The sequence below is a fragment of the Lithobates pipiens genome, unplaced genomic scaffold, assembly GCF_037356315.1.
Source record: "Lithobates pipiens isolate NorthernLeopardFrog02 unplaced genomic scaffold, aLitPip1_a1.2 Scaffold_16, whole genome shotgun sequence".
In the NCBI taxonomy this organism is placed as follows: Eukaryota; Metazoa; Chordata; class Amphibia; order Anura; family Ranidae; genus Lithobates; species Lithobates pipiens.
The window spans coordinates 653343640-653370137 of NW_027507748.1; the positions used below are offsets into that span (position 1 = coordinate 653343640).

A 26498-nucleotide genomic window follows, 5' to 3' on the forward strand; every position below is an offset into this window, starting at 1 on the left:
AAGAGGAGAACCTTCTAGAAGAACCACCATCTTTGCAGCACTCCAGCAATCAGGCCTGTATGGTAGAGTGGTCAGATGCATGTCACTCCTCTGTAAAATGCACAAGACAGCATGCCTGGAGTTTGCCAAAAGGCACCTGAAGAACTCTCAGACCATGCAAAACAAAATTCTCTGGTCTGATGAAACAAAGATTGAACTCTTTTGCATGAATGGCAAGCGTCGTGTCTGGAGGAAACCAGGCACAGGATCATGGGGATGATGAATGCCACAATGTACAGAGACATCCTTGATGAAAACCTTCTCCAGAGCACACTGGGCCTCAGACTGGGGCAAAGGTTCATCTTCCAACAGGACCTCGACCCTAAGCACACAGCCAAGATAACAAAGAAATGGCTACAGGACAACTCTCTGAATGTCCTTGAGTGGCCCAGCCAGAGCCCAGACTTGAACTCGATTGAACATCACTGGAGAGATCTGAAAATGGCTGTGCGCCAATGCTCCCCATCCAACCTGATGGAGCTTGAGAGGTCTTTCTAAGAAGTTTGTGAGAAACTGCCCAAAAATAGGTGCGCCAAGCTTGTAGCATCATACTCAAAAAGGTTTGAGGTTGTAATTGGTGTCAAAGGTGCTTCAACAAGGTATTGAGCAAAGGCTGTGAATATTTATGTACATGTGTTTTCATTTTTCGTTTTTTATTTTTTTTAAATTTGCAAAGATTTCAAACAAACTTATTTCACGTTGTCATTATGGGGTAATGTTTGTAGAATTTTGAGGAACATAATGAATTGAATCCATTTTGTAATAAGGCTGTAACATATCAAAGTGTGGAAAAAGTGGAGTATTGTGAATACATTCAATTCACTGTATAACCTAAAGACACGAAAGCAAGATGAAAAGACAGTTCACTTGGCTAAACCCCTTTGAATTATTCTCTCCTTGTCTCCCGCTGAGAATCTGATATCCACAGTGTTTTGTAGGGTATGCCTAAAATAGTATATGTCTGTACCAGGCTTATGACAGATGTTTCAACGCTTTGGCAAGACTGAAAAAGTATATTTATATTGCAGCTGAAAAGAATGCTGGATAATTATGATTAAAGTGGAACTTACCCAAAAGGGGAAGTTTCACTTTTCTGCCCCCTCCTTCCATCCTCTACTGCATTTGGACACTTTTATTTTTTTCTATAGAGAGCAGGTACCTGGTTTTGGCAGGTGCCTACTCCCACTTCCTAGGTGATTTAAGCAGAAGTTTGAACCCCCACCCCCCTTAGCCTTCTGGGACCTGTTGCAGGTCCCAGAAGGCTGCAGAGAACATTCAAAAAGCACAGTGAAGCTTGCGCATATGCATTGGGAATCCGGCTTTGAAACATCAAGGAATCACAGCCGGCTTCCCTTCTAAAACATGCTGGCACTGGGGACCCAAAGAGCGGCGAAGAACCTGCTGGAGTAAGGAAAGCTCTGGATCTCTGGACAGGTAAGTGTCCTTTTATTAAAAATTAGCAGCGACAGTATTTGTAGCTGCTTACTTTTATTTTTTTGGGGGTACTAAAGTTCTTCTTTAATTAGATTAATCCTTTATCAGTGCCCGACCCCACCATTGACGTTATTTTATTGCTGAGGAGGACTAAAGTATACAGTATATCAGGGCAACATAATTAAATGAAAAAAGCATATCTCTGCAATACCCATGTGTCAATCTATTAAAGACATTGCATATACAGAAACATGCCTATTGATGTGCCAAAAATGTACTTAGTTCCTAAGTTTCTGTTGGGACTGACAATACGTGCCCTATTCTGTATGGAAATTTCAAGGAATGGTGTCATCCCTGCCTAGTTATGTTATGTTAAACTACTGAACCCTTCCCACTCTTTTTATTCTTACAACATGCAGAGTATACACTATATTGGCAAAAGTATTGTGACGCCTGCCTTTACATGCACATGAACTTTAATGGCATCCCAGTCTTGGCCTGTAGGGTTCAATATTGAGTTGGCCCACCCTTTGCAGCTATAACAGCTTCAATTCTTCTGGGAAGGCTGTTCACAAGGTTTAGGAGAGTGTCTATGGGAATGTTTGACCATTTTTCCAGAAGCACATTTGTGAGGCCAGGCACTGATGTTGGACAAGAAGGCCTGGCTTGCAGTCTCCGCTCTAATTCATCTCAAAGGTTTTCTCTCGGATTGAGGTGAATACCAGGCCAGTCAAGTTCCTCCACCCCAAACTCTCTCATCCATGTCTTTATAGACCTTGCTTTGTGCACTGGTCCAAATCATTTGATGGAGGGGGGATTATGGTGTGGGGTTGTTTTTCAGGGGTTGAGCTTAACCCCTTAGTTTCAGTGAAGGGAATGCTTAGGGCGTCAGCATACTAAGACATTTGGGATAATTTCATGGCCCCTTCCTTTTTTTACATGAAAGCAAATTCCATAAAGACATGGATGAGCGAGTTTGGGGTGGAAGAACTTGACTGGCCTGCACATATAGATATGGAAATAAATACTACTATAAATAGCTGTAATTTATCAAGCTTATCTTCCCATAAATGTAAACGTGTGGTTTTGCATAAAAAATAATTTAGTAGCTTGTTACAACAGTATACAGCAAATAAAATGCAAATGCAGTTCCTTACTGCCCAGGTCAGACAAGGTCCGGGTAACAATGGTAATAGGATGCACAGCTTCTCCTCCTCACCATAGTGCATGTTTCTGTGCCATATCAGAGATGACTATCGGCAAAACAAATTGATTGGGCCATTTGCTTCCAATTAGTACTGCACATGCCTGTTGTAAGTGGGCACCCCCCACCCCTTTTATTGATCAAACATGAAGATTTAATTTTTTACATCATATGCTAATAGCCAGACCAATTATCATATGACAGTAGGTTAGCTTTTATGCCCATATCTATTTTGTTTTAGGATGTTATTTTTACGAAAATTATAGATTATAAACATTTTATCATTTGAGTTCTTTTTTATTTTAGTTTGTAGCATTGCATTAAAAGAATACGTAAATTGTAAAAGACCTTTTTCCTTCTGTTACATTATTGCGCCTTTAGAGTTTGTATTGAAAATAAAATAATTTTTGCAAGGCTAAACTGCCAAAAGAAAGCCTTGTTTATTCCAGGAAAAAATATTACCTGGTTAATAGGTAATGAAAAAGTTATTGCAGAATCAGCAGGACCATCGCTGAAATGTAGAAATTGCTTTAGTCCAAAAGGGGTATTCGTGTGAGAGCTAAAGTGGTTAAAATAAATAGAACAAAATAAAAAAGTCTGGTTGGCCGCACGATGAGTAAGAACATGCCTTAACGTTGTGAAACGCGTTAGCAGTTTTTATCCCTGCTGTATAGATCTACATTAAATAAAGAAATTATTTTTCATTGGAGTGTGGCCATCCGGACTTTTTCGTTTTGTTCTTTACATATGGTTGCATACTGAGCTGCACCCAAACCTGAAGAGGGACGAGACAATTGGGAACAGACACCTGGAGTGGGCTCTCCTCTGTTAAAATAAATAGGTAGGCAATTGTTTATTAGTTGCATATATTCTTTTAAGAGCTACTGTAAATGGATTTCTTATAATCTCAATGCCACATTTTATGTTTTTCTTTTCAAGGAAATCTACAAAATTCTCTTATTTCCTATGCTAGGAGCACAAAGAGGATGGTAAAGAGTATGATGGAAGAACATCAAAAATCTCTGGAATTCCTCTCCAATCAGGTGCAAATGTTATAAAAAGCAGACAATAATACATGTTTTTTCCTTTTAAAATTGTATCATAGAATTGTTATTAGACTCTTTAAAGTGCGTGATATATATATATATATATATATATATATATATATATATATATATATATGATACATTAGGGATGCACTGAAATTTTTGCGGCCGGAAAAAACTGCCGAACATTGTGTTTTCGGCACATTGACGAAGGGAAAATATTGCCGATAATGGAGACAAAAATGGGGTAGGGCTTGGGCGGGGGAGGAGGCCCCACCCCTGGTGCCGCCCATTGCAGGGGTGTCATCCTGGCTCGTCCTCCATCCTCCTCTCCTCCCTCCCACAGAGCGGCATTCTCCATTTGTCACGGACCTGAATGGCATGGGCCGCAGTAACAATGTCCCACCTCCTGTGATAGACGGCGCACTGATCCAGTGGTGGGACATTAAATCAGCGTGACGTGATCACAGGAGGCAGGACATTGTTACAGCGGCCCGGGCAATTTAAATACACGGAGATCGCCGCTCTGATCCGGCCACTGTTAGGCTACATGACGGGCACTAGTAAGGCTGCAGCAATAGACATTGGCAGGCTGCATCTGATGGGCACAGGCAGGCTGCATCTGATGGGCACAGGCAGGCTTCATCTGATGAGCACAGGCAAGCTGCATGAAGGGCACTGGCAGGCTGCATCTGATGGGCACAGGGAGGCTGCATCTGATGGGCACAGGGAGGCTGCATCTGATGGGCACAGGCAATCTGCATGATGGGTACAGTCAGGCTACATCTGATGCAGGAAGGCTGCACCTGGGAGCCCATCAGGCAGGCTGCATCTGATGGGCACAGGCAGGCTGCTTGACGGGCACAGGCAGGCTGCATCTGATGGGCACTGGCAGGCTGCATCTGATGGGCTCAGGTAAGCTGCATGACTGGCACAGGCAGGCTGCATGATGGGCACTGGAAGGCTGCATGTGATGGGCACAGGCAGGCTGCATCTGGTGGGCACTGGCAGGCTGCATGATGGACAATGGTAGGCTGCATCTGGTGGGCACTGGCAGTCTGAATGACGGACAATGGCAGGCTGCATCTGATGGGAACAGGCAGGCTGCATCTGACGGACACTGGTGAGGCTGCATTCATTTCTTGTATCACGTCTGCAGTCTCTGACCACCTCCTGCATCATGTCTGCAGTCTCTGATCATCTCCTGCATCATGTCTGCAGTCTCTGATCATCTCCTGCATCATGTCTGCAGTCTCTGACCATCTCCTGTACTATGTCTGCAGTCTCTGATCATCTCCTGCATCATGACTGCAGTCTCTGATCATCTCCTGTATCATGTCTGCAGTCTCTGACCATCTCCTGTATCATGTCTGCACTCTCTGACCATCTCCTGTATCATGTCTGCAGTCTCCTGTATCAGATGGTTAGAGACTGTGGGCATGATACAAGAGATGTTTTAAAACTGAGGACATGATACAACAGGTGGTTAGAGATTTTTCCTGATCTTTTCTTGCACTAAAGGTGGCAATAATGGGCAACAATAAATGAATATTAATTTAAATTGATGATATTAATTAACAAGTCGAATATAATACAATTTAAAAAAAAAAAAAAAAACTGTAATTTTTGGTATCGATATCGGTTTTCGGCTTAGTGCATACTTCATTTTCGGTTTTGGCACCAAAATTTGCATTCGGTGCACCCCTAATATATATATGCATACAGTGTCTTGAAAAAGTATTAATACCCCTTGAAATTTACTACATTTTGTCATGTTACAACCAAAAACATAAATGCATTTTACTGGGATTTTATATGATAGACCAACACAAAATGGCACATAATTGTGAATAGGAAGGAAAATAATAAATGGTTTTCAAAGTTTTTTGCAAATAAATATGTGAAAAGTGTGGTGTGCATTTGTATTCAGCCCCCCTGAGTCAATACTTTGTAGAGCCACCTTTTGCTGCAATTACAGCTGCAAGTCTTTTTGGGGATGTCTCTACCAGCTTTGCACACCTAGAGAGTGACTTTTTTGCCCATTCTTTACAAAATAGCTCAAGCTTTGTCAGATTGAAATGAGAGTAAAAAGTAATTTTCAAGTCTTGCCACAGATTCTCAATTGGATTTAGGTCTGGACTTTTACTGAGCCATACTAACATATGAATATGCTTTAATATAAACCATTTCATTGTAGCTCTGGCTGTATGTTTAGGGTCATTGTCCTTCTGGAAGGTGAATCTCTGCCTCAGTCTCAAGTCTTTCTTTCAGACTCTTCTAAGGCCGCGTACACACGGGCGGATTGTCTGTCCAACTTAGTCCGCTGAACCGTGTTTCAGCGGACAATCCACTCGTGTGTGGGCTTCAGCGGACTTTTTCAGCGGACTGTCTGACGAACAAAGTCTTACGGAATTTCCGTAATTTTGTCAGTTCAAACTTGGTTTTGTCCGTCCAAACTTGGTTTCAGCGGACAGTCCGCTCGTGTGTAGGCAAGTTGGACGAACTAAGTATGGCGCATGCTCAGAAAGGATTTACACGGCCGAAGGTTGCATTGCAGTGTATAGGACGTCGTTTTTCTAGTCCCGTCGTACGTGCTGTACACGTCATCGCGCACGCTTTCAGCGGACTGTCTGCTCATCGTGTGTGGTCAAGTCCGTTCATTCAAATTTTGAACGGACTGTCTGTCGGATTGTCTGACGAACTTAGTTGGGCAGACAATCCGCCCGTGTGTACGCGGCCTAAGATTGCCATGTATTTGGCTCCATCAATCTTACCATCAGCTCTGACCAACTTCCCTGTCCCTGCTGAAGAAAAGCATCCACACACATGGTGTGTTCAGGGTGATGTGCAGTGTTATTTTTCCACCACACTTATCGTTTTGCTTTTAGGCCAAAAAGTTCAATTTTGGTCTCATGTGACCAGAGCACCTTCTTCCACATGTTTGCTGTGTCCCCCACATGGCTTCTCGCAAACTTCAAAGGGAACTTCTTATGACTTTCTTTCAACAATGGCTTTCTTCTTGCCACTCTTCCATAAAGGCCAGATTTGTGGAGTGCATGACTAATACTTGTCCTGTGGACAGATTCTCCCACCTGAGCTGTGGATATCTGCAGCTCCTCCAGCGTTACCATGGGCCTCTTGGCTGCTTCTCTGATTAATGCTCCCCTTGCCCGGCCTGTCAGTTTAGGTGGACAGCCATGTCTTGGTAGATTTGCAGTTGTGCCATCCTCTTTCCATTTTCGGATGATGGCTTGACCTGTTCTCCGTGAGATGTTTAAAGCTTGGGATAGTTTTTTATAACCTAACCCTGCTTTAAACTTCTCCACAACATTATCCCTGACCTGCCTGGTGTGTTACTTGGCCTTCATGATGCTGTTTGTTCACTAAGATTTTCTAACAAACCTCTGAGGGCTTCAAAGAACAGCTGAATTTATACTGAGATTAAATTACACAGTTGGACTCTATTCACTAATTAGGTGACTTCTGAAGGCAATTTAGTTAGGGGTATCGAAGTAAAGGGGGCTGAATACAAATGCATGCCACACTTTTTCAGATATTTACTTGTAAAAAATCTTGAAAACCAAAAATTGCCTATAAGTGCCCAGCCCTAAACCTGACTTAGCATTCATTTTTTTCCAACAACAGTGATCAAAGTCTGGTACTTTGTAGTACCTGGAGGCACCTGTGCTAGACTTCAGATGTGTCCCTGTGAATTTCCTTTGCATCCCAGGCCCAAGCAGAACAGGAAGTTTTGAGTTCTGACTAGTATTATCCTTGCCACCTCTAGTCACTTAAATCAACCATGTTTTTAACATAAAAAAAACGAATCGAGAGGCACTCTGTAAAAAAATATGCTGCATAATTATCTGTACAATAGCAGAGAGGTGTCCTGATTACACTACAGCTATCAGCTTGTTTGGTGCCCTACTCTATGTCTAGCATGTACGGTATCTCACAAAGGTGAGTGCACCCCTCACATTTATGTCAGTATTTTATTATATCTTTTCATGTGACAACACTGAAGAAATTACACTTTGCTACAATGTAAAGTAGGGAGTGTACAGCTTGTATAACAGTGTAAATTTGTTGTCCCCTCAAAATAACTCAACACACAGCCAATAATGTCTAAACCACTGGCAACAATAGTGAGTACACACCTAAGTGAAAATATCCAAATTGTGCCCAAAGTGTCAATATTTTGTGTGGCCGCCATTATTTCCCACCACTGCCTTAATCCTCTTGGGCATGGAGTTCACCATAGCTTCACAGGTTGCCACTGGAGTCCTCTTCCACTCCTCCATGATGATATCACAGAGCTGGTGGATGTTAGAGACCTTGCGCTCCTTCACCTTCCATTTGAGGATGCCCCACATGTGCTCAATAGGGTTCAGGTCTAGAGACATGCTTGGCCAGTCCATCACCTTTACCCTCAGCTACTTTAGCAAGGCAGTGGTTGTCTTGGAGGTGTGTTTGGGGTCGTTATCATGTTGGAATACTGCCCTGCAGCCCAGTCTCTGAAGGGAGGGGATCATGCTCTGCTTCCGTATGTCACAGTACATGTTGACATTCATTGTTCCCTCAATGAACTGTAGTTACCCAGTGATGGCAGCACTCATGCAGTCCCAGACCATGACACTTGCACCGCTATGATTGACTGTACGCAAAACACACTTGTCTTTGTACTCCTCACCTGGTTGCCGCCCCACACGCTTGACACCATCTGAACCAAATAAATTTATCTTGGTATCATCAGACCACAGGACATGGTTCCAGTAATCCATGCCCGTAGTCTGCTTGTCTTCAGCAAACTGTTTGCGGGCTTTCTTGTGCATCATCTTTAGAACAGGCTTCCTTCTGGGAAGACAACCATGCAGACCAATTTGATGCAGTGTGCGGCGTATGGTCTGAACACTGACAGGCTGACCCTCCAACCCCTTCAACCTCTACACCAATGGTTGAGGAACATCTTTGGAGAATAGAGTGCTGCACTCATACATCTATTTTCCAAAGACAACCTCTAGATATGACGCTGAGGATGTGCACTCAACTTCTTTGGTCAACCATGGCAAGGCCTGTTCTGAGTGGAACCTGTCCTGTTAAACCGCTGTATGGTCTTGGCCACCATGCTGAAGCTCAGTTTCAGGGTCTTGGCAAACTTCTTATAGCCTAGGCCATCTTTATGTAGAGCAACAATTCTTTTTTTTTCAGATCCTCAGAGAGTTCTTTGCCTTGAGGTACCATGTTAAACTTCCAGTGACCAGTATGAGAGAGTGAGAGCTATAACACCAAACTGAACACGCCTGCTTCCCATTCACACCTGAGACCTTGTAACACTAAAAAGTCATATGACACCGGGGAGCGAAAATTACTAATTGGGCCCAATTTAAACATTTTCACCTAGGGGTATACTCAATTTTGTTGTCAGCTGTTTAGACATTAATGGCTGTGTGTTGAGTTATTGTGAGGGGACAGCAAATTTACACTGTTATACAAGCTGTACGCTCACTACTTTACATTGTAACAAAGTGTCATTTCTTCACTGTTGCCACATGAAAAGATATATTAAAATATTTACAAAAATGTGAGGGGTGTACTCACTTTTGTGAGATACTGTACATGGCTGAAACACCCTAATCCACGCAAAGCTGAATCTTTTGGAGTTTTGTAAGAAAACCCTTAAATGAACAATATGCTGTATTTGACTAAATCTTGCTATGACATATACCGTATGAATAGGATCAAGATACATATAAAAATGCAGGATTAAAGTATAACAAAGGAAAAACATATTTTTTTAGTTTTGGATAGAATGCAGAGGGATTAGAACGCTTGTCAGTTTTTATTGCTATCTGTATCCCCGTTAAGGAGATTCACCCTCTCTATTTGTCCTGTTTACTGGTGAAAATAAAAGAAAATCCTACATTTTGGGTTGTCCCCAGAAAAGTAATAGGGGGAAACTCTTCTAATCATGACACTAGTTCTGGTGACCTGGGGGTTCCCCCATGAATTCCCCTAATTTATTGGAATTTCCTCTCAAGTCCTGTTTGGCTATGGAACAGGAAGTGAAGGGAAATCTCCCCAATGGGGCACAGATAGCAAAAAATAAAATAAAAAATCTGACAGTTATAACCCTGCCTTGCTGTATCCAAAATCAAACAAAAAGTTTTGCCTATAGTTCTAGTTTAAATGTGTATTGTTGCATACTTTAGTGGAGATATTTATTTATTTTATTGTTGCACCTATAGGTGAGTGAACTAACCAATAAGGTTCTTCTTTTGAATGCAGAAGTCTTGAAAAAACACACAGACCCCCTCATTCACAGACCTTTTCAAACTCATGGTAAGGATAATATTTTTTTTAAATTTTTTTTAAAATATTGTGTAGGACAGGGGTCTCCAAACTGTGACCCGAGGGCCACATGCGGTCTTTTGCTAGCCTTTATCCGGCCCTTGAGGCACAATTCCTCCCAGAGACACCAACAATGGGGCATTATATCTTCCACCGATGCGAATGATGGGATACTATTCCTTCCTACTAATATGGGGAATACTCCCCCTTTTAACCACCAACCCTGAGGCCATATTTATTCTCATTGATGCTGTGCCGTGACAATTTCTGCCCCTGCTGGCCACAATCCGGTCCTCCTAAAGTCTGAAGGACAATAAAGTGGCCCTTTGTTTGAAATGTTTGGAGACCCCTGGTGTAGGATATAATATCCCATGAGAGTACTATGGCCTTCATTTATAGAATCACCTAAAGTATATCTAAAGTCAATCTTTTTTTTCTTTTTAGTTGTAGATAGAATGGGGAAGAATTAAAGTACCATATTAAATTTTTTTGCCATCTGTCTGGGGATGTTCATTCACTTCCTGCCTCATAGACACTGGAGGAAGTTATAAATAGGGGGCATGGATGGCTACTCTTTTCAAAATGAAAAAAACATACATTGATTTAAATATACTTAAAAAAAGGTGTTTATCAATTTGCCAAGAGCTGTTGACATCAACAAAGCGTGCTTCATATCATTCCAATTAAAGTGGTTGTAAGACCACTTTAAAAAAAAAAAAAAAAAAAAGCTAACACCTGCAAGACAAAAGCATAATGAGCTAGTATCATTATGTAATACTCACCTGAGATCGAAGCCCCAGCTGCGGTCCCCGTAAACCGCTCCAGCGCCGACATCACTCCCAGGAGTTACTTCCGGGTATTGCGGCTCCGGTTCTGCGATTGGCTGGAGCCGTGATGACATCACTCCCGCGCATGCGCGCAGTAACGGCATGTTCACATGCGTGCCGTTGCTTCAGTTTGTGTCAGTGCGCATGTGCTGATGACGTTGGCACATGCAAATACAGGGGATATCTCCTAAACCATGCAGGTTTAAATGATATCCTGGGTAGCTACAGGTAAGCCTTATTATAGGCTTACCTGTAGTACAAAGTGCTCTGTAAAGGTTTACAACCACTTTAAAGCGGTAGTAAACCCATCCAGTTAAATTTCCGGCATATTACTCATTAACCTTTTTTGCTGAAGTACTACTTAATATAAATTATTATTACACAGGATTTATATAGCGCCAAAAGTTTGTGCAGTGCTTTACAATATAAATGGAGACAATACATCATCAATGCAATTCAATACAAGAGGGTTAGAAGGGCCCTGCTCCTGCGAGCTTACAGTCTAATAGGGAGTGGCTGGTTTAACCAAAGTTAGTAACTGTGAGGGATGAACTGATGAGGGAAGTAGAAGATTCAGTTGTTAGCTGAAGCCAGGATAGGCCTCACTGAAGAGTTGGGTTTTCAGGGATCGCCTAAAAAAGGGAACAGAATGGGAGATAATTGGACAGATCGGGGTAATGAGTTCCAGAGGATGCAAGATGTTCTGGAGGAGTCCTGGAGAGGAGCATGGGAGGAGTAGACAAGGGAGCTAGAGAGTAGGAGGTCTTGGGGGGAGTGGTGATCATGGTTTGGGTGATATTTGGAGATCAGATTGGTGATGTAGTTCAGGGCAGAGTTGTAAAAATGGCTTTGTATGTTATTGTTAGTGTTTTGAATTGTATTAATTGGGCAATGGGAAGCCAGTGTAGGGATTGGCAGAGAGGGTGGCAGACACTGAATGGTTGGTAAGGTGGATGAGTCTGGCAGCAGCATTCATGATAGACTGAAGAGGGGATAGCTTGTGAAGAGGTAAAGAGTTACAATAGTGAGGTGGCAAGGATCAAACTGTGTGGAGTTGAAAAACGAAAAAATTTATTAGAGGTGTATGCAAGACATAAACTTTGTCCTTCTTATTTCTATACATAGGCTTTGATTGCAGTGATATTAAGGACAATTTTGGAACCCTTTCGAAAGCACCAAGTGGAATATATATAATACAGCCTGAAGGAACACAGTTTTCATTTGAGGTAATGAAGCAAATATCTTACCGTGCCTACTTTGCTGAAAGGGAAAATATTTGATTGTTTGTATTTGAAATGGTTGTGAACCTTACATACTTATGAACTATAGATATAAATTATCTACGCAGACAGGTCACATTTTTCAAAGTGGAGCTATGAGGTTTCAGAGCAGCTGCTGCAGACCAGGGTAAAAGTTTCGGCTTTGGGTTTCATGTTTGGGCTCCGTTTATGAGTTAGACTAATGTTATAGTCAGAGTTTGGGGGTTTTGTTTCAATTTTAGGGTTAGGTTTAGGAATAGGTTTGAAAGAGTTGGATATGTATTCAGTGTTGGGGGAGAGAGGTGGGTTAAGTATTAAAGGTTTACTTTAGGGATTGGAAAAATCTTAAAAAGCCTCTTTTGGTTGTAGTTGGGGTTTAAGGGTTATGTGTTAAGTCACAGATTAAGAGCTAACTTTTGGGGAGTTAAACGTTAAGGTATTATGTTCAAAATTGGGTTTAGGCAAGTCTGTATGGTATGAAGTGTTGGAGGATTGTTGAGGACCCATTCACACCAGGGCACTGCAGTATTGTGAGAATTACCACGAGAATTACAGCAAAGGGTGGCAATGCATGTTATGCACATGGGTATGCTGCAATGCCATTCATTGTAAATACCTCCCCAACACATGTGAAACATGGCAACTCACTATCAAGCTCTGTGCTTTTGAAACTTGCTGCAATTGTGATTTTTAGTCTGTTTTGACACTTTGGGCAGCACATTCATTCATGCATGCTTGAATACATACAGATCAGCCTCCAGCAGACCCTCATCTCCATGATTAAGCTCTGGGGGCAGGGCAAAACATGTTGGGGACATGGCCTGGATGAATCAAGCTTTTACCTGCTAACTACCTACTGGGCAAGGTGTGTCGGCGGCTGGGCTATCTCTTCCTTTTTCAGCAGCGTGCTTCGGGTCTGGACGGACCCCTCCTCAACTTGCACCCTCACTAGTCAGCGCCAACCAAATTATTGGATCCTAATAGCCTGAGCGGGACCCTTATGTATTTACCATATGGATCAGCCTGGTATGAATGGACCTTTAATGTTAGGGTCAGTGTACAAAATAATTACAGTGACAGAAATAGCATTTTCATTAGGAGAGTTCAGCAATGGCAGTCCTCATAATATGTCAGTGTAGGTTTCCTTTAACCACTTGCCGCCTGCCTGTCCGCATTGTGCTGCGGGTGAGTGGTGGCTGTAGGAAAAGTGACGTACTTGTATGCTGCTGCCTACTGTGGGGTTTAGGGTGCGCACATGCACTCCCCCAACTGACTCCTGCTGTATTGTCTGAAAGCCCTGGACAATGATCTTAAATTAAGGAGATTCCCACAAATCAAAAAAACAACTAAAATGTGTTTATTCACGCTAACCTGAAGACAAAAGGAATACAAAAGTGTGCAAAAATATTTATATTTATTAACTAAAAATCAGTTTAAAATAATATCAAATTATCATTGGTGACAGGCAAAGAATATGGATCAACATTTCAATAATCTGGATAATACAGATGATGAGAAAATAACCACAGTATCTTGTTTCAAAATATCAATGTAGCAAAACTGAGTAATTCCTTAAAAGTGATTAATAGCTGATCAGTAGCTCAGCAGAATGTGAAAACACCAAGGTGCTGTTTTCTACATGTGACCTCTCTCTCAGTCAACAGATTTTGTAAACCCAATTAACTTTAACTGCACATGAACAACCGTGTTATACCATGCACAGAATTGGTGATTTACCAAGACTTATATTTAAGGTAAAGATAATTTCCAACAAATGATTTTATTTTAACTGGTTCCCGACCAGCCGCCGCAGTTTTACTGAGGCAGAATGACACGGGTAGGCGAAACAACATTACCTTACTTCAGGCGCGTAGCCGCCTAGGGGGCGCGTGCGACGATTGGATTCGTTTCAGAACCGACCAGTCTCCAGGCCATTGATTTATGGCCTGGACCTGCTGATCGGTTCTGACGAATGAAATGCTTCCCTTGCCTGTAAGTGTAAACACAGGCAGGGGAAGTGATGTCATCTCCCTCTCTAGAATTCTTTTCCGTTCCATAGAGAGGAGAGAGGACATCCAAACTACACTGACACAGTACACATTTCAACCCTGGATCACCCCCCCCCCCCCGATTGCTCCCTCCCCCCAGTTCACCCCTTCACTCCCTGTCACTGTGTCACTCAGTGCAGTGGTCATATTTTTCTTTGATCACTGTACAGGTGTCATTTGTGACACTAATCAGCGTTAGGGTACTTAGTAGTAGGCCCAGATAGGTCTAGGGACCACCCTAATAAAGGTTTAACCCCTTGATCACCCCCTATCACCAGTGATCAACGTATAAATGTCACGGTGATGCTGGTTAGTTAGTTATTTCTTTATAGCGTCAGTATCAGTTAGATTTTAGCATCAGTTAGGCCCCTTTCACACGGGACGGATCAGTAATAATCCGCCCCGTTATGATCCGCTTGCTCAGCGGGGATCGCTCAGTTGTCCCCGCTGAGCCGGTGGATAACAGGGAGGTCCCGTCACACTGTGCAGGGACCGCCCTGTCAGCTCTCCGCTCTCCTCTATGGGGATCAGATGAGCATGGACCGCCTGTCTGTGTTCATCCAATCCGCTCTGCAGACGGATAGAAAAATAGGATTTTCCTCCGTCTGCAGAATCGGACAATAGCAGAGGCGGACGATATCGGGTTTCTGCGGATGTTCATCCGCAGACACCCGCTATCCCATAGGAATGCATGTATGTCCGTATTTCATCCGCAAACAGATGGATGAAATACGGACATAATGTCCGCATGTGTGAAAGGGGCCTTAGGGTCTGCGCCACACCAGGCAGCGTCAGATTAGTGCCAGTAGTGCTAACACTCACTCACGCACCATACACCTTCCTTAGTAGTATAGTGTCTGAACGGATCAATATCTTTGATCAGAACTATATTAGCATCCCCAATAGTTTAGGGTTCCCAAAAACGCAACGTTAGCGGGATCAGCCCAGATACCTGCTAGCAACTGCATTTAGCCCCTCCGCCCAGCCAAACCAAATCAAGTGCAGTATCAATCGATCACTGTCACTTACATAACACTAAAAACATAACTGCAGCATTTGCAGAGTCAGGCCTGATCCCTGCAAATGCTAACAGTTTTTTGGTAGCGTTTGATGCAGTCGCTCACAGTCAGGTGCTCTTTTTTCCTACGAGTCTCACTAGTTGTATCAGTAAATTTAGAGGCCAAAATGTCCAATCGAAGGTTCACTAGTGAAGAGGCCTACATGTTTTTGAGCATGACAGATGAGAGTGAAGAGGAAGTCACTCATCTGTCAGATTCAAGCTTAAAATACAAACCTGTAGACAGCACCCTGACAGATAGCTATGATGATGGAGTAGTGGCCCCTGCAAAGGTCAGGCATACCCGACCCTTTCCTCTGCTGTTGTTGAGGTGCAAGAAACGCAGGGCTCTTGTATGGAGCAGAGAGCCAGTACAAGTACCACTCATCCTTCTGGTGAACTGGCAAGCACCAGTGGCCTATTACATCCTGGTTGTACATCCAGAAATGCAGTAACACTTGGTGATGTGGTGAGTCCCATAAGTGCAGTTCAAGCTGGTGAGGTGACTAGCACAACTAGTGTCCCGCAGCCACCAAGAAGACAAAGACAGGCCCGTCGAGCCCATAGTGCCCTTCCTGCTGCATTTGCCAATCTGAATTGGGAGCCCATCATTTATTCAGCACCTGTACTTCCCCCATTCACTGGCCAACCCGAAATACAGGTGGAAACTGTTTATTTTATGTCACTTGATTTTTATTCGCTGTTTTTCATGGAAGATCTCTATAGATCTATTGTGGACCAAAGCAGTTTGTATGCGGGTCAATTCATTGCCGCTAATCCCCAGTTGACCCTTGCCAGAGATTGGAGACCTATTGTGGTCTCCGAATTTAAGATCTTCTGGAGCCTAGTTGTGGTCATATTGGTCCACTGACCCATTTCACCATATACCTGTGTTCTCTGCCTCCATGACCAGGACATAATACGAGCAGCTCTTGCGGTTCATGCATTTCAATGACAATGAACTTTGTCGTCCTCGGGGTGACCCTGAATACAATCAGCTTTACAAAATTCAGCTCCTAGTAAACCACTTCAACCAGCAGTTTGCAGCCTTGTTTACTCACGATTAAGTTGTCTGCATTGATGAGTCCCTGATTAGGTTTTCTGGCTGCTTGTCATTCAAACAGTATCTTCCTAGCAAGCGTGCCAGATATAGGGTCAACATGTATAAGCTCTGTGACAGGGCAACAGGCTATACAAATCATTTTATGGTTTACAAGGGAAGAGATAGTTACATAGAGCCTGAGAACTGCCCAAACTACATAGGGAGCACTGGTAGGATTTTGTGGGACTTGGTGTCACCCTTATTCAGAAAGGGGTACTACTTGTATGGGAACAACTATTAAGTGTGCCACTTTTTAGTCACTTGTCTGATCATGGAATTGGCACATGTGGCACCGTGCGATCTAATCGCCGGGCCTTACCCCAGCGGCTTGTAGATTCCTGTCTTAGGCTGGGGGAGAGAGTCAGCTTGAGATGTAATAATTTGCTCGCTGTGAAGTGGAGGGAAAAAAAATAAAAAATTGTTGTGTCCTCCCTTCACGCAGACATGACGATCCAAATTCAAATGGCGACTGGTGTTGTGGAGAAACCCCCACGAATACAACCTTAACCACCTCAATACAGTGCAGTTACACCCCCTTCCTGACCAGACCAATTTTCAGCTTTCAGCGCTCTCACAGTTTGAATGACAATTACTCAGTCATCCAACACTGTATCCATATGAAACTTGCGTCCTTTTTTCCACACAAATAGAGCTTTCTTTTAGTGGTATTTAATCACTAGTGGGTTTTTTATTTTTTCTGCTATAAATAAAATAAAACGTAAATTTTGTGAAAAAAAAGCCTTTTTCTTTGTTTCTGTCATAAATTTTTGCTAATTAGTAATTTTTCTTCATAAATTTAGCCAAAATTTATACTGCTACATATCTTTGGTAAAAATAACCCACATTAGTATATATTATTTGGTCTTTGTGAAAGTTAGAGTCTACAAACTATGGTGCCAATCACTGAAAATTGATCACTTCTGATCTGGCCTTCAGTACATCAGGTGTATCTCATTTCTTGAGACACTAACAAGTCAGGAAAGTACTAATACCCCCCAAATGACCCCTTTTTACAAAGTAGACATTCCAAGGTATTAAGTAAGTAGCATGGTGAGTTTTTCTAAGTTGTCATTTTTTCCCACAATTCTTTGCAAAATGAAGATTTTTTTTATTATTATTATTTTTTACAAAATTGTCATATTATCAGGTTATTTCTCACACACAGCATATGCATACAACAAATTACACCCCAAAATACATTCTGCTACTCTTCCCGAGTACGGCAATACCACATGTGTGAGACTTTTACACAGCCTGGCCACATACAGAGCACCAACATTGATGTAGTACCTTCAGACGTTCTACGAGCAAAAATGACGCATCTCATTTCTCAACCACCTATTACACTTTTGAAGGCCCTGGAGTACCAGGACAATGGAATTTCCCATAAAATGACCCCATTTTGGAAAGCAAACACACCAACATATAATCTGTGAGGCATAATGAGTCTTTTGAATGGTTAATTTTTTTTCCAGAAGTTTTTGGAATATGTGGAAAAAAATTAAAACGCATTTTTGTTTTACACAAAATTGTCAATTTATAAGATATTTCTAACACATAGCATGTATATAGCAAAAATTACACCCCAAAATACATTCTGCTACTCCTCCCGAGTATGGCGATACTACATGTGTAGGACTTTTACACAGCCTGGCCACATAGAGAGGCCGAACATTGAAGTAGTACGTTCAGGCGTTCTAGGAGCATAAATGACACATCTCATTTCATTCCTACCCATCACACTTTTGAAGGTCCTGGACCACCAGGACAGTGAAATTACCCACAAAATGACCCCATTTTGGAAAGCAAACACCCCAACGTATATTCTGTGAGACATGGGCTGCAAATAGGTACTCGGGTACTCTGATGGGCTGGAGATAGGTACTCTGATGGCCTGGTGACAGGTACTCGGGTACTCTGATGGCCTGGTGACAGGTACTCGGGTACTCTGATGGCCTGGTGACAGGTACTCGGGTACTCTGATGGCCTGGTGACAGGTACTCGGGTACTCTGATGGCCTGGTGACAGGTACTCGGGTACTCTGATGGCCTGGTGACAGGTACTCTGATGGTTTGGTGATTGGTATTTGGGTACTCTGAAGGGCGGTGACAGGTACTCATATGGACTGTGACAGGTACTCGGGTACTCAGATGAACTGTGACAGGTACTCGGGTACTCAGATGAACTGTGACAGGTACTCGGGTATTCAGATGGACTGTGACAGGTACTCTGGTACACAGATGGACTGTGACAGGTACTCGGGTACTCAGATGGACTGGAACAGGTACTCGGGTACTCAGATGGGCTGTGACAGGTACTCGGGTACCCTGATGGACTGTGACAGGTACTCGGTACTCTAATGGACTGTGACAGGTACTCGGTACTCTAATGGACTGTGACAGGTACTCGGGTACCCTGATGGACTGTGACAGGTACTCGGTACTCTAATGGACTGTGACAGGTACTCGGTACTCTAATGGACTGTGACAGGTACTGGGGTACCCTGATGGACCGTGACAGGTACTCGGGTACCCTGATGGACCGTGACAGGTACTCGGGTACCCTGATGGACCGTGACAGGTACTCGGGTACCCTGATGGGCCGTGACAGGTACTCGGGTACCCTGATGGGCCGTGACAGGTACTCGGGTACTCTGATGTGCCGTGACAGGTACTCGGGTACTCTGATGTGCCGTGACAGGTACTCGGGTACTCTGATGTGCCGTGACAGGTACTCGGGTACTCTGATGGGCTGGGACAGGTACTCGAGTACTCAGATGAACTGTGACAGGTACTCGGGTACTCAGATGGGCTGGGACAGGTACTCGGGTACTCTGATGGGCTGTGACAGGTACTCGGGTACTCTGATGGGCTGTGACAGGTACTTGGGTACTCTGATGGGCTGTGACAGGTACTCGGGTACTCTGATGGGCTGTGACAGGTACTCGGGTACTCTGATGGGCTGTGGCAGGTACTCGGGTACTCTGATGGGCTGGGACAGGTACTCAAATACTCTGATGGACTGTGATTGACAGGTACTATGAGGGGTAGTGACAGGTCCTCTTTATTGGGGGGGGCAGGCAGGCAATCAGTGTGATTGGTGTACACTAGGCGGTAACGAGATGTTACCGCAATCTCCTCCTCACACACGATCGGTGTGTGAGGAGGAGAACAACCCGGTAACATCTCGTTACCGCGGTTTGTTTACATTTTAGTGATCGGCTGTGAAAGGATCACAGCCGATCATGTGGGTAAACAGCCGGCCAATGGCTGTTTACCAGCGTCGGGGTGTGACCATCTGTGATCGGCCGTAACTTCATCACGGCCGATCACATGGTAAACAGCCATAACCAATGGCTGCTCACCCCCTTCGGTGGCGAGCGGTGTCTCCGTGACATGCCGCTACCGAAGAAACAGGGATGCGCGCGCACGATCACGCGCATTCCCTGTTTAAACGGGAGGCCGTCATATGACGGCCTCCCGCCACAATAGGTGCGCCGCCTGGCCGTCATTTGACGGCCGGCGGTCAGCATCTAGTTAATATAGGAGGGGCGGACCTCAAAGACCAGTTGTTGGCTTCAAAAACCACACAAAAACACAAAAAAAATATATAGTTGTGGTTTTATTTTTCTTCTCTCTCTATTGCTATCTCTCTTATGTTCGCTCTCTATTGTCCGCTCTATTGTTCACTCTCTATTGTTCTATATCTATTGTTCTCTCTCTGTTACTGTATTTTAGAACTGTAATGTTTTATTTTTACTATGTTTTATTGTATTTGCTTTGCAAGTATGGTATGTCTTACTGTTATACTGTAATTTTACATTGTTTTATTGTTAACCATCATTTGTTTAGCAGGTACGCCATTCAGCTGCAGCACGGGTTTATTTATTCTGACAGCAACAGCGTTTGCTCCCATGATACGTAAAACCATGACTCCAGCACTGTTAAAAAAAAGAGCATAGCGTTTCGCTCCTAACATTAGGGGCAGATTGCCCCCATGTTTCGGCATATATTTTTTAGGCACAGGTTGCTTTAAAAAATCAGGTTGTTTTATTGAGTTAATGTTTTATTGTCACTGTTGTTTGCTTTTCAGGTACGCCATTCAGCTGCAGCACTGATTTATTTATCTTGACAGCAACAGCGCTTGCTCTCACGATAAGAAAATCAGGGAATCCAGCGCTATAGGAGGTGATTTCACCACCACAGTTAAAAAAAATTGTGCATGTATGCCCATCATTAGAAGTGGGTGGATAAAGGGCGGTATCCTAATGATGGGCATACCCACCGATCAATCTCTTTTTTTCATTCAACCCACAGGCTGCATGACAAAAAGAACATTGCAATATATGCCCAACAAGAACCAGCAATGTACTGGTATGTTGCTGAACTTTGAGTGGTTATACCAGAAAGATGCCTGCAGGTTTAGGTATCATCTTGGTATTATTCTTTTCAGCCAGCAGTCGGCTTTCATGTAAAAACAATCCTAGCGGCTAATTAGCCTCTAGACTGCTTTTACAAGCAGTTTCTAGGGCTCTCCTGTCCCAACAGGGAACTCGGGAATGCAGCCAGTGGTTCTGCTAGCTGACCATAGAGCTGATCGGAGACCAGGACGGCTCCAATCATCTTTATGGCCTAAGAAACCGGAAGCTACAAGCATTTCATGACTAAAGCCACGTACACACGTAGCCGTCTGTCTGACGTACTTAGTCTGGCAGACGTCCGCCAAACTGTCCGTCGGAATTTTCGAACGGGCTACTTGCCCACACACGGCACCTTTTCAGCGGACTAATACGGCGTACTAAGTCCGCCATACTTTCGAAATGAACGGACTCGCCCACACACGCGGAGGAAAGTCCGCTCATTTCAAACGCGTCTCCAGGTAGGCGGGGCCCACGAAGGAGACGTCGCTGGCCCCGCCGCCTGGTATGGACTTAAAGGGGAACCCCCAACACCGAAAAAAATCGGCGTGGGGGTCCCCCCCAAGTCCACAACAGACCCTTGTCCGAGCACGCTACCCGGCCGGCCAGGAAAGGGGGGTGAGCGTGCGCCCCCCCTCCTTAGCCGTACCAGGCCGCATGCCCTCAACATGGGGGGTGCCTTGGGGAAGGGGGGGCGCGCGCCCCCCCACCCCAAAGCACCTTGTCCCCATGTTGATGAGGACAAGGGCCTCTTCCCGACAACCCTGGCCGTTGGTTGTCGGGGTCTGCGGGCGGGGGGCTTATCGGAATCCGGGAGCCCCCTTTAATAAGGGGGCCCCCGGATACCGGCCCCCCACCCTATGTGAATGAGTATGGGGTACAATGTACCCCTACCCATTCACCTGTAAAATAAAAGTACAAAAAAAACACAACACACGAGATAAAATACTTTATTGCACAGCTCCGGGGGTCTTCCGTCTTCGGGGGTCTTCTCGCCGGACTCCTCCGCTATCTTCTTGTAGCTCTTTTGCTAGCGGAGGAGTCTGGCTTTCTTCCTCGCCGCCGGCCTCTTCTCCCGACTTCGGGGGTCTTGTCCCCCTCTTCGGTTCTTCTGCCGGGCCACCGCGCCTTCTTATAGCTCTTTTATAGGCGGTGGCCCGGTCTTCTGTCACCGCTGCCGCCTTCCGTTCTTCTTCTTCTTTTTCTTCTCCTGGAGATGTTGACTCGACGCTCTCTCCGGCCACAATAGCAGGGACGCGCTGCGTGGCCACTTATATAGGGACAAGGGGCGGTGTCACATGGCTTTATGTCACATGGGTTGGTGTCACATGGTGACCCCGCCCCTTACGATGTCACAGTCCCCATGTGACATCAACCCATGTGACCAACCCATGTGACATAAAGCCATGTGACACCGCCCCTTGTCCCTATATAAGTGGCCACGCAGCGCGTCCCTGGCATTGTGGCCGGAGAGAGCGTCGAGTCAACATCTCCAGGAGAAGAAGGAGAAGAAGAAGAAGAAGAAGAAGAAGAACGGAAGGCGGCAGCGGCGACAGAAGACTGGGCCACCGCCAGTAAAAGAGCTATAAGAAGGCGCGGTGGCCCGGCAGAAGAACCGAAGAGGGGGACAAGACCCCCAAAGTCGGGAGAAGAGGCCGGCGGCGAGGAAGAAAGCCGGACTCCTCCGCTAGCAAAAGAGCTACAAGAAGATAGCGGAGGAGTCCGGCGAGAAGACCCCCGAAGACGGAAGACCCCCGGAGCTGTGCAATAAAGTATTTTATCTCATGTGTTGTGTTTTTTTTTGTACTTTTATTTTACAGGTGAATGGGTAGGGGTACATTGTACCCCATACTCATTCACATAGGGTGGGGGGCCGGTATCCGGGGGCCCCCTTATTAAAGGGGGCTCCCGGATTCCGATAAGCCCCCCGCCCGCAGACCCCGACAACCAACGGCCAGGGTTGTCGGGAAGAGGCCCTTGTCCTCATCAACATGGGGACAAGGTGCTTTGGGGTGGGGGGGGCCGCGCGGCCCCCCCCTTCCCCAAGGCACCCCCCATGTTGAGGGCACGCGGCCTGGTACGGCTAAGGAGGGGGGGCGCTCGCTCGCCCCCCTTTCCTGGCCGGCCGGGTAGCGTGCTCGGACAAGGGTCTGTTGTGGACTTGGGGGGGACCCCCACGCCGATTTTTTTCGGTGTTGGGGTTCCCCTTTAAGTCCATACCAGGCGACGGGGCCAGCGACGTCTCCTTCGCGGGCCCCGCCTACCTGGAGACCCGCTCGAAATGAGCGGACTTTTCTCCGGGCGGAAAAAGTCCGCTCATTTCAAAAGTACGGCGGACTGGCATACACACGGCCGGATTGTCCGCCGAAATGCGAGCACGGCGGGCAGATTGTTGTGCAAACCGAAATTCTAAGTCCGCCGTACTGTCGGGTCAAAAAAGTATGCCGGAGGCTACACACGGGGGGATTGTTTGGCGGACTTGAGTTTGCCGGACTTTTCCACTGGATTGTTTGATCGTGTGTACGCGGCATTAGGTTTTGTCAGATATAAACAGCACCACTGCGAAATTGGGAAAGGATTTTTATCACACCAATCTGTGTGGACAGATGCTTTGAGGGCAGAGAGAAGATCTAGGGTCTAATAGACCCCAATTTTTTTTCAAAAAAGAGTACCTGTCACTACCATTTGCTATCATAGGGGATATTTACATTCCCTGAGATAATAAAAATGATAAAAATAAAAAAAGCACCTCCTGTGAAAGATGACTGCAAGCGTCGGTCTGGTTTCATATGTAAACAACAATTTCACCATGCATGTGAGGTATCACCGCAAAGGTTAGATCGAGAGCAGTAATTTTAGCAGTAGATGTCCTCTGTAAATTTAAAGTGGTAACCTGTAAAGGATTTTAAAGGTTTTTACAAATGTATGTAGTTTGACGCCACTGCACGGTTGTGCACACTTTTAAAGCATGTCGTGTTTGGTATCTATGTACTCAGCATAAGATCATCTTTTTATATTTTACCAAACATTTGGGCAATATACACTGTTTAAGTGCATTCAAATTCAAAAAAGCGTTTTTTCCCCCAAAAAATTGCGTTTGAAAAATCGTTGTGCAAAACTGTGTGAAAAAAAAAATGCAATACCCACCACACCATTTTAATCTGTAGTGCCTTTTCTTAAAAAAAAAAAAAAAAAAAAAAAAAAAAAAAAAATATATATATATATATATATATATATATATATATATATATATATATATATATATATATATATATATATATATATATATATATATATATATAATGTTTGGGGTTCAAAGTAATTTTCTAGCAAAATAAAAATATTTTTTCATGTAAACAAAGTGTCAGAAAGGACTTTGTCTTCAAGTGGTTAGAAAAGTGGGAGATGTGTGGCATAAGCTTCTAATGTTGTGCATAAAATACCCCCCCCCCAAAATTACCCCTTTTTGGAAAGTAGACACCCCAAGCTTTTTGCTGATAGGCATGTTGAGTCCATGGAATATTTAATATTTTGCCACAAATTTCGGAAAAATTACAATACATTTTTTTTTTTGCACAAAATTGTCACTAAATGATATATTGTTCAAACACGGCATGGTTATATGTGTAATTACACCCCAAAATACATTCTTCTGCTTCTCCTGAGTATGGGGATACCATACTCAGATGTATGGAACTCTGCAGCTCCTCCAGGGTTACCTTAGGCCTCTGTGCTGCCTCTCTGATTAATGCCCTCCTAGCCCGGTCCATGAGTTTTGGATTATCAAAGATTTGGATATTTTTTTTATAACCTAACCCTGAATTGTACTTCTCAACAGCATTGTCCCTTACTTGTTTGGAGAGTTCCTTGGTCTTCATGGCAGTGTTTGTTTAGTGGTGCTTAGGTGTTGTAGCCTCTGGGGCCTTTCAAAAAGGTTTGTATATGTAATGACAGATCATGTGACACTTAGATTGCACACAGGTGGACATCATTTTACTAATTATGTGACTTCTGAAGGTAATTGGTTGCACCAAGATTTTTATGGGCTTCATAACAAAGGGGGTGAATATATACGCACATCCCAATTATCAGTTTTCAATTTCTGAAAAATAGTTTTATGTATATATTTTTCTAATTTTACTTCACCAACTTAGACTATTGTGTTCTGATCCATCAGATATGATTCAGATTAAATAAAACATTGAACTGAAGGTTGTAACGTAACAAAATATGTAAAAAGGTAAAAAGCCAAGGGGGGTGAATACTTTTGCAAGGCACTGTCAATTCCAGAAAATGTACCCTAGTTTGTAAATGCTATAACTTTTGCACAAACCAATAAATATATGCTTTTTGACTTTTTTTTTTTACCAAAGACATGTAGCTGAATACATTTTGACCTAAATGTATGACTAAAATTGAGTTTATTGGATTTTTTTTGTATAACAAAAAGTAAATATAATTTTATTTCAACATTTTCTGTCTTTTTCCGTTTATATCGCAAAAAATAAAAATCACTGAGGCAATCAAATACCATAAAAAGAAAGCTCTATTTGTGGGCAAAAAAAGGACGCAAATTCCGTTACAGCATTGCATGACCGCGCAGTGCCAAATTGTAAAAAGTGCTCTGGTCATTGAGCAGCCAAATCTTTCGGGTTGCTGAAGTGGTTAAGCATACATCATAACTAAAACATTTACTAGAAACTGATGTCAGCTTCAATGAGATGATACCCATGTGTGTATTACTATCTTTGATTTAAAAAAGGAACAATTCATACTGCAGTTAGAATTATTACAATTCCAAATCTTATACTACAAAGACTAAATTCAGCTATATGTATGTTTAATCAATTTCCTACAGATAAATATAAATGTATACTTTACCAGAAATCTCAAAATCTTTTGTCTGAGAGATGTCAGCTGTTTGTCCCACTGGACACTTCTTCCTTTCCTTGATTTTTTTCCTGTTCTCTCCCCTCTCAATCTTTTTTCAAACTCTTATCCCCCAAAGAAAGTAAGCGTGGATGTTTGCCTCGTCATCAATGCCATCAAATTATGTATTATTTACTATGTACCCATGGCACAACAACCTAAAAGGGCCAGTATTGGATTAAAAATAATTTTAGAACTTTTCTTAAAACTACTAAGATTATTTTCGAATAACCTCTGACCTCAGCCCTAAAAAAAATAAAAAAATAGGGTGGTCTATTTTATGGTGGTATCTGTCAGACTTATTGTCCTAAGATATATTGCTTTAAGAAAGTCTAAGCCCTTGTACACACGGTCGGACATTCTGACGGAAAATGTCCGATCGGACCGTGTTGTCGGATAATCCGACTGTGTGTGGGCTCCATCGGACTGTTTCCGTCGGAATATCCGATGGACAAAGTTTTAGAGCTGGGCTATAAAACTTTCCGACAACATGATCCGATCAGACTTTGGCCGCGTACACACGGGCGGACTGTCTGACGGACTTGGTCCGCTGAAACGTGTTTCAGCGGACAGTCCGCTCGTGTGTGGGCTTCAGCGGACTTTTTCAGCGGACAGTCTGGTGGACTAAGTCTTTCGGAATTTCCGTAATATTGTCCGTCCAAACTTGGTTTCAGCGGACAGTCTGCTCGTGAGTAGGCAAGTTGGACGGACTAAGTATGGCGCATGCTCAGAAAGGATTTACACGGCCGAAGGTTGCATTGCAGTGTATTGGACGTCGTATTTCTAGT

The 26498-nt window shown here is 43.7% G+C and overlaps 1 protein-coding gene across 1 annotated transcript in view; it reads left to right on the plus strand.

The window, feature by feature from the left end:
• The window catches only part of ANGPTL5 (angiopoietin like 5), a 97118-nt gene that overhangs the window by 37428 nt on the left and 33192 nt on the right, over nt 1–26498 (plus strand). Inside the window, exons 3-5 of the mRNA XM_077484644.1 lie at nt 3617–3720; nt 9969–10062; nt 12024–12124. Coding sequence (XP_077340770.1) covers nt 3617–3720; nt 9969–10062; nt 12024–12124 — 299 coding nt within the window. The remainder of the gene's footprint in view (nt 1–3616; nt 3721–9968; nt 10063–12023; nt 12125–26498) is intronic.